The sequence below is a fragment of the Engystomops pustulosus genome, chromosome 6 (genome assembly GCF_040894005.1).
Source record: "Engystomops pustulosus chromosome 6, aEngPut4.maternal, whole genome shotgun sequence".
NCBI lineage: Eukaryota > Metazoa > Chordata > Amphibia > Anura > Leptodactylidae > Engystomops > Engystomops pustulosus.
In genome coordinates, this window is record NC_092416.1 from 141,480,490 (window position 1) to 141,493,617 (window position 13,128).

Genomic DNA, 13,128 nt, shown 5'->3' on the forward strand with positions numbered 1-13,128 from the left:
ATCACTGACTTAGAAGGGCTAGAACCACCATTAATCTGATAAGAAATCTTGTAGCAAAAATTCAATGATCTTACAGTATCACCAGAAGAGAAAGAAATTGTGCTTCATCATTTTCATTCATATCAATAAGCAGTCTCTGTAACCTATGTATGTGTCCGGCCTTCTTGGATTATGTTATTTTACACTAGGTTTTCTAAAGCATCATATCAGTCATACACAAATTACAAACCTGTTTAGCCTTCCCTAAAAGGGATTCAGGCATAAGAAATGTTGCTCCAAGTAGGAACGCCTACCTGTTGAATGGGTTTATATGTGGGTGGGGTGTTCAGGGCTAAAATGTCATTGTTTTATTATAGCGCAACTAAAGTTTTGAGAAAATTGCATAAATACAGAGGATAAGTGCAGAGGATAATAGTAAACTTTGTGATACACTTTGTTAAAGAAATCTGTTCATCTGTCCTTCTTTTTCCCTCTTCCTTTCACCCTTATTTAAGTCGCTTGTGACAGCTGAGAGATAAAATAACCTGATAAAATAGTCTAAAGAATTAAAGAAATCTATATATTTGTTATCCATTGCCTCCTTCCTTCTAAAATCAACTTTAAAAATAATGCTAATGAGTGTGAAGGGATCTGTGAGGTGTTACCAGAGCCCCTTCATGCTGCAGATTCACAGGATGTTACACTTCCCCCTCCCACTGTGTGCTGTAACGTCCTCTGCTGCTGTGAGATTACATCAAGCAGAGGGAGGGGAAAGTGCTGAGGGCACAGAGGGAGAGGGGATACAGGGTAACAGTATGTAGATCTGCAGCATGGAGGGTCACTGGTAACAACCCCCTGAGCTCTTCAGGCTCATTATCATACTGTTAAAAGTAGATTTTAGAACTTTAGAACTACAAATAGCTGATGGACCTCAGAAAGCTTTCAGATAAACTGCTCAGTGAAGAAGTAAGAAGCAGAAAAAAAAGTACAAAGACGCTGCTTTACTTAATAAAGTATATTACAACAAAGTTAACTATTTTCACCTTCTATATTGATTTCTGAAATGGAAAAAAGTAGCTTGTTTATTTAAACTGTGACTGTAATATAATACATAACATAACATGTGTGAAAATTATCTGACTGCATATATTTCTAGGTATATATTTCTAATCCCCAATATCTTTGTGGTATCTGATTTTAATAAAAAATGGAAAAAAACTGAAATGGGTGACTGATATGTTACTATCTGTACAGCTCTAAACTGAGGGTTTCGAATGGATAACCCTTTCTAAAGACTGTGGCATATTGCATCTCATCTGGTCAGTATATACAGATACAATCACAATTTCAGCTAATGTGCAATGGAATCCACTGTGAGACCTATCTGGACGTTTACCTGTTGATTTTGGAAGTTAAGTGTGTCCGTAGCCTTCTAGCACATATTTCATATAATCCCTGTAATTTTTCCCAGTTCTCTGAATTATAAAGCCTTTTATCTCTCCTTGAAATGAACGTCAACATTTCATGGAAAGTAGCAGTTCCAAAAAAAAAAAAAGTGACTCAGCTAAAATTTCTAACTTTGCAATGCATGTGACCTCTGAACGGCAAACTCTGCTCTGTTTTATAACTTATCTATCTATGTCATATCTATCTGTCTATTTAATATCTACTATCTGTTATATAGCTATCTATCTATCTATCTATCTATCTATCTATCTATCTATCTATCTATCTATCTCATATCTATCTTCTATCTATCTATCGGTCTACACACACTGACCCACATTTATTGAAAGCTCCTGCATAATTTTTTTTGTCTAGCTTTACACATTCTTTTCAGCGCACACTGCTTGCACATGTATTTATGTGTCCGCGGCTGCGCTATGCCCGACGCAACACAAAATTTTTCACCGAAAGGGGCGTTCCGGTGCTCAGTTGGATTGTGCGCCACATTTATCATGCGGTGTCTGACAGAAGTACGTCGCACTCCCTACATTAAAGATGTCCTAAAAAAAGCAGTGCACTCTGTCGGGGCAGTGAAGGGAGCGCCAGATTCATGAAGAACGTGGTGCGCCAGAAATCCTGCATCTGGCACCCTCTACAGCCGAGGTCCCCAACCTTTTTTGCACCAGGGACTGGCTTTAAGCTAGACCAGTTTTCCATGGCCTGGTGGGGGCGGGGCTTTGGTCATATGGGGTGGGGTTATGAAGGGGTGGAGCTTAATGCATACTTATTATATAATTATGACATTTATAATGAGAATGTGATTCAACTTACCATAGGTTCAAAATGAGTGGGAGCACCAGGCTTGTTTCCCTGAATCAGTGGGAGCACTGGGCTTGTTTTCCTGCAACCACCCGCCCCACCCCGTCCTGCATAATGTTCTCTGCCGGGAGCTGTGAGCTGTCACGGCTATGGCAGAAAACATTATAAATCCACACAGAGCGAGGTCTGACCAGGCGCAGGGCCGCGGAGCTAGCTGTCAGCGGCGCCGCGGACCAGGACCAGGCCGATGGAGTTTATCAGCCGGTCCGCGGCGCCGCTGACAGCTAGCTCCGCGGACCGGCGGTTGGGGACCTCTGCTCTACAGTACACACCATACAGGGAGACTGCACATAGTCTAGTTTGTATTGTTTTTGGCCTCCTCCTGCAGTCCCAGGCCACCCGGGATGTGCTTTGATCAAGGATATTCTAAAGTGACCCATTCTGGGCAGCCTGGGACTTCAGGATGTGCAAGAAAGAGTGGACAGTGCTGGATTATCATTAGAGATCCTGCTCTGGGCACCACTTCCATGGAAGGAAGCTACAATGATACACCAAATTTCTCCCCCTTCTTTCTATTGTATTGGTGCCCTCAGGAAACCAATATGATTGAAAGCTGTGACAAAGCAGGAAATAATAAGTTAGAACCGCACCTGCGTCTTGCCTCAGGCGGCAGATGTGCAAGCCCTGCTGGGAGCGGCATCCTGGGTGAATAAAATGAGGGCGATTCAGGTGCACGTTGCCGCCCAAATCAGCCATCATGATATTAATTGCGTCTGTTTCTTTAAGAACACAGACCTGATAAATATACAGAGCTGCGCAGGCCTGGCCCAGGCCATGGATGGTGAAGGTGGTCCATGTTCTGTAAGTCAGCCCTGAACTCCCACAGCTGCCGCTCCTCCTGATGAGGGTATGGGCCCTGTTGGATGCCCGCAATGCTCACACAGCAGCAGCTCGCACTGGGTTCTTCCGCACCATCTGTACATTGTGGCTGCTGATCTGCCAGAGTCTATTGGAACAGCAGCAGCCCTAACCGCACAGCGTGCAGCACATGCCGGCCAAAGAGTTGCGCCATCTTGGGGACACAATAGATGATCGGCTGATCAGTCAGGAGGCCCTGATGTATGTGTATGTGTGTGTATATGCTATATGAGTGTATGTGTGCATGATGTATATAAACTGTATATATGTGAGTATATGATGTATGCTATGTATATTCTGTATGTATGATGTCTATATACGGTATGTATGTGCATATACTACAGTATGTATATGCAGTATGTGTGTATATATTGTGTTTATACTTTATGAGTGTGTATATACTGTAGGGTGTTTATATATACTGTATGTTCAAGTATATTATGTTTATATGCTACATGTGTTTATAATGTATACAGTATATACTATACAGAATGTGTGTATATGATGTGTATATATTATACGTTTTTATAAATGTATGATGTGTACATATTTTGTGTGTATATACTTTATGAGTTTGCATATAATGTATGTAAGAGTGTATAAATATATATGACTACATAAATGTATGTGTATGAGTTTGTACATTTGTGTGAGAGTGTATTAATGTGTGTATGAGTGTACAACTTTATGTAAATGTATATAAGTATATAAATGAGTGTGATTTTACAAATCTGTACAAATCTGCTATGGGGCCAAGCCTCGCAACCGGAGGTAAGTAGCTGATTTATTATTTTTATTTCTGGGGTAGGCTGTGTATGTACCTCTATGAGGGGCAGGCTATGTATACACTCTATGGGGTGCAGGCTGTATATACACTCTATGGAGGGGCAGGCTGTGTATATACCTCTATGAGGGCCATGCTGTGTATACACTCTATGGGGGGCAGTCTGTGTATACACTCTATGGGGTGCAGGTTGTTTAGGCACTCTATGGGGGGCAGGCTGTGTATGCACTCTATGGGGGGCAGGTTGTTTAGGCACTCTATGGGGGGCAGACTGTGTATGCACTCTATGGAGGGGCTGGCTGTGTATACACCTCTATGGAGGGACAGGCTGTGTATACACCTCTATAGGGGATCTGTATATAGGGGATTGATTTTAAATAAACTGGGTGGCCTTATATGGGGTACTGTTTTAATTTAATTTGGGAGTATGTGTATGGGGGCTGTTATAAATAAATTAGGGGAACTGTATGTAAATTAGCTGGGTCCTGTAGTCCAGGGGGTGTGGGATATATAATTTTCCCGGGGAATATATAAAGGATGTTTTATGTGGGGAATAGTGGATTATTTAGAAACACGATCCATTAAACTGTAAGTGACTGTGTTTTTTAGGGGCGCAGTGTGAAGTTGTGCTACATAGAGCTGAAGATGTTTAACTATGAATTCAGCAGAGATAAACCATGGCCGGGAGTAAAGAAGTCCTCTTCCTGATGGAGCAGATCATCACCTGTACGGTACGAGATACTAGATGTCACTAATGTCTGTGTCACTGACTGACTACTAGTGTGTAAGGTAGCATCACCGGTTGCCCCCAGGGGTGGAGGTACGGTTTAGCATTTTCAAGTTTCGCCTCAGGCAGCAAAAAGGCTACAATCGGCTCTGCAATAAGTTACTGTTTAAATTGCCATGTTGGCACTTTGCAATAAATAAGTGGGTTTTAGTTGTAGTTTGGGCGCTTGGTCTCTATAAGGTTCTGCATTACTTCCATATAGGATAAGATACATAATATTATAAATATAAGTGTTCAGAAAGAAGTGTATCTTATTTTTTTGTGAAATTTCACCATATACATATCTAACCATCTATATGACTCTCTGTATTGTATGAATCAAAGAAATCCTTCTAAATGATTTGGCACTTCAAGGGCACGAATAAAGTGCAGACCAGGGTCGGCTCCAGGTTCCAGTAGGCCCCTGGGCGACAGAGTCTCAGTTTGCCACTTTGCAGTGAACTCACGTGGCAGCTTTAAAAATTCAGAAACTAAAACAGTCTCCTGGTCCCTAATAATATTCCCTAGTGTATCATACCTAACAGCCCCCTCATGATTATTTTATGGTTCAATAAACTTTATTGCAAGCGAGCAGAGAGCCTGCAGGCACATGTTCGGGTCACAGCCCCATATTTAGTTATGTAATGACATCATATGCATGCAGGTCTTAAGCTCAGCAAGGCAAACATGGACATACCTAAAATTTAACCAAACAGCTAAAAATGAAAGAGAAGGGGGGTAGGAAAGAGGGGGGGGGGGGGAAGATGGGGGGGGGCAGGGGATCCATCACTACATCTCGAGGGTGGAGAGGTGCCCCCTGTTGTTGGGTCAGCGAAACCGCCTGTTAAGCCTCCTGGATCCAAGGGAGTAAAGCGGGTGAGTTCCTGAAGTCTCCCATTTGTACCAAGTTTTATGAAAAACATCGTATTGGTTGTTGTCTAATGCTCTCAGCTCCTCCATACGTCTCAGTCGGTCCACTTCTTCCACCCACAGTAATCTAGTAGGTGGAGAGGTGGATTTCCACAACCTGGGGATCACCAATCTCATCGCCACTATAAAGTGACGTAGAAGACCTTTTTTGATGTCTCTGAACCTTCCTGGGAGCATTGACAACAAGGCAATATCAGGGGAAATGCTCCCTGTGGAGCCACATAACTGCTTATAAAGATCCCAAATGGCATTCCAGACTGCTGCCACCACTCCACAGTCCCACCAGACATGAAGCCTGGTGCCCCTGTCATTGTGACACCGCCAGCAGATAGGAGAGACCGAAGGGAACATGTTGTGCAAGCGAGTGGGGGTCCTGTACCACCTGGTAAGGATTTTCCCTCATGATTATTTTATATAAAGCCCCCCTCACCCCCTATGGATTCATTTGATACAGCCCCCTCACCCCCATGGATTCCTTATGTACAGCCTTAGGTGGGGGCCCCCCCGGCAGCTGTGGGCCCCAGCACTTGCCCAGGTATGCCCAGTGCTGGCGCCGGCCTGTGCAGTACTATGATGCCTGGTCCTTTTGGAAGGTTAATAGGTTCTGTAGTGAGGTGCATGGCTGTAGGAGTATGTTGTGTTGTCCAATCCTATTAAGGGTATTTCATATACTCTGGGTGATTATTATGTTGATGCTGCTGCAGGTAACAAGAGCATTACATGGTAGTGATTGACACGTTACAATAGTATTTGTATCTATCTTTCTATCTATTTTTCCCTCAAACCATTTTTAACAAGGCATGAATGTTTCAGAAGCACATGGTTTTGGTTAAAATGAATAAACAGCCTTAACAATTTCTCATGGCCATGGCTCTGGACCCAGGAGCAATTTCCAGCAGTCACATAAAACATTAGCACACGCTGAATACCGCTGAGCACATTAGGAGATTTTTCTTTGCTGACTTGTACCTTGTGAGCCCCGGTAATATTTTTCCAGCTCTGCTTCTTCTCAGCACAATGCTCCCTGACAAAATATTGTCTGTTATTCCCGCGTATGCTGAGCGACTTATTATTTCATCAACTTATTTGGTAACAACTTCAGTCAGCACCCTGTAAAAATGTTTTTAAAAACCCCACACAGGCCTATTCAGCGTGAGCTAACATGCAGCAGATGTAGCAGAGCTGAGCGTGTCTCTTGGGTCTCAGAAGTGTTATCTGCAAGACCTGACGACACATGGTAATATCATGATGAGTTATCCTGATAATGATAAACCCTGTTCTGCTGCATCTCAACACTGTACATGCATATGGCTTTCAGTATAGCAATATGATAAAGCAAAACAGATGGCATAGCTATATAGGTGAGGTCAATCTGCTTTGCTAGAGGTCACAGAACTGACTAAAATGTTTTATGTCTTCTCAAATACCCAAGTCATTCATATATCCCATAGTTCTGGGTCTAGTTCAAGACCTGCAGGACTCCTATGAATACGTCTGGACTAGTTTCCCATTGCAAAATAAAATGTAAAATCTATGGTAATTGATTGAAGGAGTCATTTATACAAGGTCATTAAAATGTGTTAGTTTTGCCCATAGTGTCACAATTCTGTAAACATTGGTGAAAGTGGTGTAAGTTGTGCCACTTGAAGAGGAATTTGGTCCAAAAAATGTTACAAGCTTTTGGCGCCCAGTACACACTTGCTTCATGGACTGAACCTACTCCTGGGGACTGGACTCTGAGCACTATACTCCAAGTTCCTGATTCCCCAATATCCAGCAGAGCTGACTATGTAATGATAACAGTCATGGCCGCCATCATGGAGGGAGGTGGGACTGTGTTCATGGGGCCCACCCATTTTGCAAACAAAGGAGGAACCATACCAGTCACGGTACCCATTGGCATCTACCATGCCTCCCTGTCTGGTGGCGCTGTCCCAGCACTCAATAGCCATAAAGACACAGAGCAAGCAGCGATGTGCCATTTGTGCAACTCAGGCACAGCTGTTGTTACTTAGGTGATGGCCCCTGGGTCTTATAGAGGAAGACACAGCATCAGCCAGAGCTCTGGAAGAGAAGACAAGTGCAGGATCACGGAGGAGGCTGCAGGGAGCGCAGGAAAGTAAGTATACTTTTTTTTTCAATGGGCTGAGGGGGGCATGTGCAGTGCTGAGCCTATCTGTATACAGGGTATGGGAACGTCAAGTCAGATCATCTCTATATCTAAAGAAAAACTCATGTGTTTGGGAGGTGGGGGGGTCAAAAAAATATCCAGTCAGGGGACTCAAAATTCTTAGTGGCAGCTCTGATTACAATGTCAGTACTGACATTTACTGGGGAGGATCTCAGTGCATCATATATCACTATTGTGTATATCATTTATTGTTATTGAGTCCCATCCCCAGGAATAGGTTCAGTCTGTGAAGCAGGAGCCCGCACTGTCTGTGGTTCACGGACTGAACTTGGCAAGTGTGAAGTCGTCGTTATATTAATAAATATCCATATTGTTCTTGAAAATGGCAGAAAGGTTTTTCTACAGAGTACCATGTACAGTTTATCCATACAGAACCCATATTAGTGTCTACAGGACAGAGGCCACAGACTAATAGACAATGCTAGTGTAGTGATAGAGCTCAGCTAAGGTGGGCAAAATGGGCATGTACCCTGAGATCCAAGTGCCGTTGCATTGATCTTGGTATTTAGTTACAGGGCTAAGGGTATGAGTAATGCCTGTGTTACAGCAGTGGTAATCCTGCCACCATTCCAGGATCCAATCATCAGAAACAGCAGCAATCGGCTGCAGTGTTGTGGCAAAGGTAGATTTTCGCATCCGCTTTCGAAGGAAAATTTGCAGCAAATAAATGTCTGCAAAGAAAAGGCGTTTCCACATTGTGCGTAAGGGAAATTATAAAGTCCCTCACTTATTACATAATTGTGACCATGTTTGGGTATTTTTTTTAGATGTGGGGTAAACTAGTTGAAATATGATTTGCTTTATATAGACCACAGTTAGATCAGCTACGTGTAGTACGAGTATATTCTATCTAATTATTCTGCTGTGTACTAGAAACCTTGTTAGGATCTGTTTACTGACTTTAACTATTTTCCACTAAAAGTCTACAACAAATATTGAATTCCAAAGTACAAATAGCAATGAAAAGCAACTGAGCATCCCATAAACCGCTGATCAATAATTCAGTGCATTTGTCAGGCACATAGACACAACATTGCCAAGAATTAGCCGCTACATCTAAAAGCGCTGCTGAAAATGAGACATAATGCCGGAATGTGACGAGGCATACAACTGCAGTGACACCTTCCCAAAAGACAATGGGGGTCATTTACTAAGGGCCCGAATCATGCCGCAGAGAACGCGCCGCTGGATCGCGAATGGACCAGGTAAGTAAATCTGCTCCAATGGAGAGCAGAGCAAAACTGGGCAGTCTGCTCAGAGGTTTCACTGTAGTAGGAATAGAGTCCCTAGTTAGAAGAAAATGTACACCATGAAGCATTTATCAGATATTTCTGAATAGAATAGTAAAGCAAAGCTAACTTTCCCATATTACTGATCAAAACCAGTTCAGGAAATTTAAGTTGTTCTTTTCTGCAGAGGGAGCCTATGGATACATTTTATTCATGCGCTGTAGGTTTTCGGCCCATGCCAAACAGACACTACAAACATAAATACATGTTCACCACGTGGTGGTGTCAGCCTAGTCTAACACCACACAGCTAGGTTTATTTGATGCTGTGAAAATCTACCATCCACCCACTGTGCAGGAAACTATAACACTATGGGAGCTGGTTTGCTGTTCCCTGCACAGCTGGAGTCATGGCGTTCAGCTACACTGAAGAAATTTCAAAAAGATTTCTGTCCTTTCTATTCAAGATCATCGTCAACAATTATAACATTTTTAGAGAGAATTTATTAAATCCTTATCACTGAATGGGCTCATAGGATTACCCACAAGTTATTTCTTCCATCATGAAATACTGAGGACAAAAGTTGTCAAACTCCTTTTCCTTGGGGCCACATCAGCCTTGTGGTGGCCTTAAAGGGGACAAATATACATACACATGTTTCTACTCAAGATGTTTAGTATCTACAATTATACAGCATTACAGTCTTTAAGGGCTGTTAAATGACCTGAGACACCGTCATGGCAAGTGCCCCCATAGCAGCCGTGATGGTGCAACCCCCATGCAACCAGAGTGCCCCCCATAGCAGCCAGCAGAACCTCCCCCGATGCATGTCCCACTGTGGTTAAAAAAACGAAACACTCCACCGAAAAAAAAAAGGTGGGTACCTCTAGCACACATTCTAACATTTTCTATCACCAAATATGGATGCTTAGAGGGGTTGTCAAAGATAAGTAAAACTTTCAAGGTGGTCGGAAGGGGCTGCACAAAAAATAAATAAATACTTACCTCCCTCTGCGCTCCTGATGTCCCTCCGTGCCCCTGTTTGTTTAAAGGCGCATCTTGACACTGACAACTTCCAGGTGACCGGGCAACTTAATCTTGAACAACCCCTTTAATACAAACGGTCCCCTACTTAAGAACACCAGACTTACAGATCACCCCTAGTTACAAATGGCCCTCTGGATGTAGGTAATTTACCGTACTTTAGCCGTAGGCTACAATGAACAGCCATAAAAGTTATTAAATGTGTCTGCAATGAAGCTTTATTGTTAATCCTGGTTCTTATGACAATCCAACATTTTTAAAATCCAATTGTCACAGAGGCCAAAAAATTTTTTGCTAGGGTTACAATGATAAAATATACAGTTCCGACTTACATACAAATTCAACTTAAGAACAAACCTACAACTTAAATTCAACTTAAGAACCTATCTTGTATGTAACCTGGGGACTGCCTGTACATGGATAAAACCTGTGTTCTAGGGTTTATGGATGGCAGCTAAGCAGCAGAGATGGGCACATGGGGGGCATTTATCAGTGTGTCTATTGCCAGTTTCTGGCATAGAAGCACTGAAATAATTGCAATTTCTTGTGCATACTGTGGAGGGGTGCACGCCTGCAGAGAAGTGGGCCAGCACAGGCCGTTCCTGCATACCTTCTAAAAACCTGCAAACATAAGGTTTTTACGCAAAACTAGGCATAGTTTTGCCCGCCTTGGTTGCCCGACGGATACATCAAGAGGCCTATGCCAATTGGTTTATCCAATGTGACAGGGAGTGTGGCCTTTATCATATGCCATCCATGCCAGGCCTTTATCATGTACAACAGCCATAACTTGGAAAAGCTTAAACAATGGCAGAATGTTATGTTTGAGAAGAAACATCTTGTTCTAGATTCCTAGTAATCACACATTGTGGTCTAAAAGAGTAGTGTTATTCAAAGGCAAGGTCTACCCACAGCAGGTGCCGACCCAGTCTTTCCCTCATCTGTTGCCCTAGTCCTATTTGAGGATATTCTTTCTACTTGTGGCTTGTTAGAGTGGCTTGTTAGTTCGAACCCCGACAACAGAATATAAAATATGTATAAACAGTAATAAACACAAACCCAGTGTCAGCAAAAACCTTCTTGGGGTCTACATTGATACATGTGAAATTCTGACAGTGTCAAAATAATGACAATGGGAATTTGTCTACTTTTGGGACAGAAATTTGGACAATCCAACCAATATCAACAAAGCAAAAACACAAAATACTATACAAAATAAATACACAGTATGAACAATAAAGAACTATTGGTGGCTATTACAAAATATTCTGATGGTATCTATATAACATATATCTATGGAGAGAAGGACAGCATCAATTACATTGTATGGAACAGATGCTGTAGATTGCGTGAGCTACAATGGAAACAAAGCCCTGCCCTGCAGATCTAAAGTAATTGTGCCGCTCCATTCCTGTTAGGGACACCAAAAATATACCTTTCTCTTTAATTTAATCTGCTAAGAATTTCCATTTGCCTGTAAAAGTCGACACAATTTCACGGATAATTGTCTGAAGGAAACTGAACACTAATAGTGGATGGAGAACTCCATTCCTTTCCATAGTTCTTTATCCAACCTCCATACATGACTTGTCATTTAATCCTATAACTGTATATGCAGATGTGGAGTAGGGATTAGGATCTTACAAAGCAAACTCAACTTTTCCACAATTAACCCTGTAAACCACAGGTATGAGAGATACCTCCAGTAAAATCCCACCCATGTGGGTATCTATACATTGCTAGAAGATATTGCTATACAAGTAATTCTGGTGCTAAAAGAGTTAAGGCTTTAATTCAGTGTTATAGTTACAGTATATCCTGGAGGCATTTCCTGCCTTTGAAGTGGAAGAGACACAAATGCAAGTTTCTTAAGACTCAAGATTAGAACAAAATTGCATGAAGTTACTGTTGCCCTATGGTCATTGTTATTAAATTCTCACCTGCTGTTGGAAAAGTTCCCTGTATGGCTTCTATCTCCCCGATTTCAGTGCAGACTCCCTGTCCATGCATAAGGGTATGCAGGGGTCTTTCAGTACCTTTTGTGGGGTAACAGCGAAGCCCTGAGCCACATCGGGCAGTGTAGACCCCACATGGCATCCCTTTTTGGAGGGCGCAGGTGGCACAGCAACCGCACCCAGGTTCTCTCACCAGCTCCAGGCACCCAACAGGGTCAAGACAGCGAACAAGCTTCTCTTGTGAGCAAGGTGGGCACTGTATGGCTTCATCTGCCACTCCGTAGGATGTGAAGGAGATCAGTATTAAGGCAAGGAGGCAGTGCCCAGGCATTGTGATTGTGGGTGACTAGCAAGTAAGGTTAAAGGTCAATGAGAGGGTATAGTTGGGGCAGAGCTGGCAGCCTGGTTAAGAATTAGCACACAGGAACATGAAATGATGTAGTCTTAGCTGTGCTGCTCTCCATAGCAAGAATGAAGGGGACTGAGGTTTTACTGCACAGAGCAGATAGATGTGGACTTTATACTGGCTGTAAGCCACTCCTATCTCGAGTCCCACTGCTAGGAGAAAGGGGGAGAGTGCGAGGACTGGGAATGAGAGAGGGACAGCATGAAACGTAGAAAAACTTAGAAAGAGGAGGAAAAAAGGAAACATGAAAACCAAACTACTAAAGCAAGTATTATGTTCTTCATACAGAGCCTGATGCTTATTTATTGTGTTACAAGTCAAAATCATGAAAAAGAACAATTATTACCCTCTATACCTGTCACGTAACAATGAGAAATTTGGCAGCAAGTAAAGCCTTAAATGTGGAGAAATTGTTTATCTTTACACGCTGCAATTTTTCTGCACTTCTTTACACTACCGACATACAAAGGCTGACAAGATGTGCGAGCATTGAATATGGATAGACACTGAGCATAGAACAGAATGTTGCATTTAGTACTTACAGCCAAGGCAGGATTATAGCTAGGGTGCCCGGGGCGTGCGCCTGGGGCCTCCACCACTTTGCCTTTAAATTGGCCCTCACCAAGGGCACCATCCACCCTAGACTTCTATTTATGGCAGA

The 13,128-nt window shown here is 42.7% G+C and overlaps 1 protein-coding gene across 1 annotated transcript in view; it reads right to left on the bottom strand.

Annotated features, from left to right (window-relative positions):
• IGFBP4 (insulin like growth factor binding protein 4) overlaps positions 1 to 12,551 on the bottom strand; it is a 36,395-nt gene extending 23,844 nt beyond the window's left edge. The window contains exon 1 of the mRNA XM_072111424.1: positions 12,047 to 12,551. Within this exon, the coding sequence (XP_071967525.1) occupies positions 12,047 to 12,392 (346 nt within the window). The 5' untranslated portion in view covers positions 12,393 to 12,551. The remainder of the gene's footprint in view (positions 1 to 12,046) is intronic.
• Between the last annotated feature and the right edge of the window lie 577 nt (positions 12,552 to 13,128).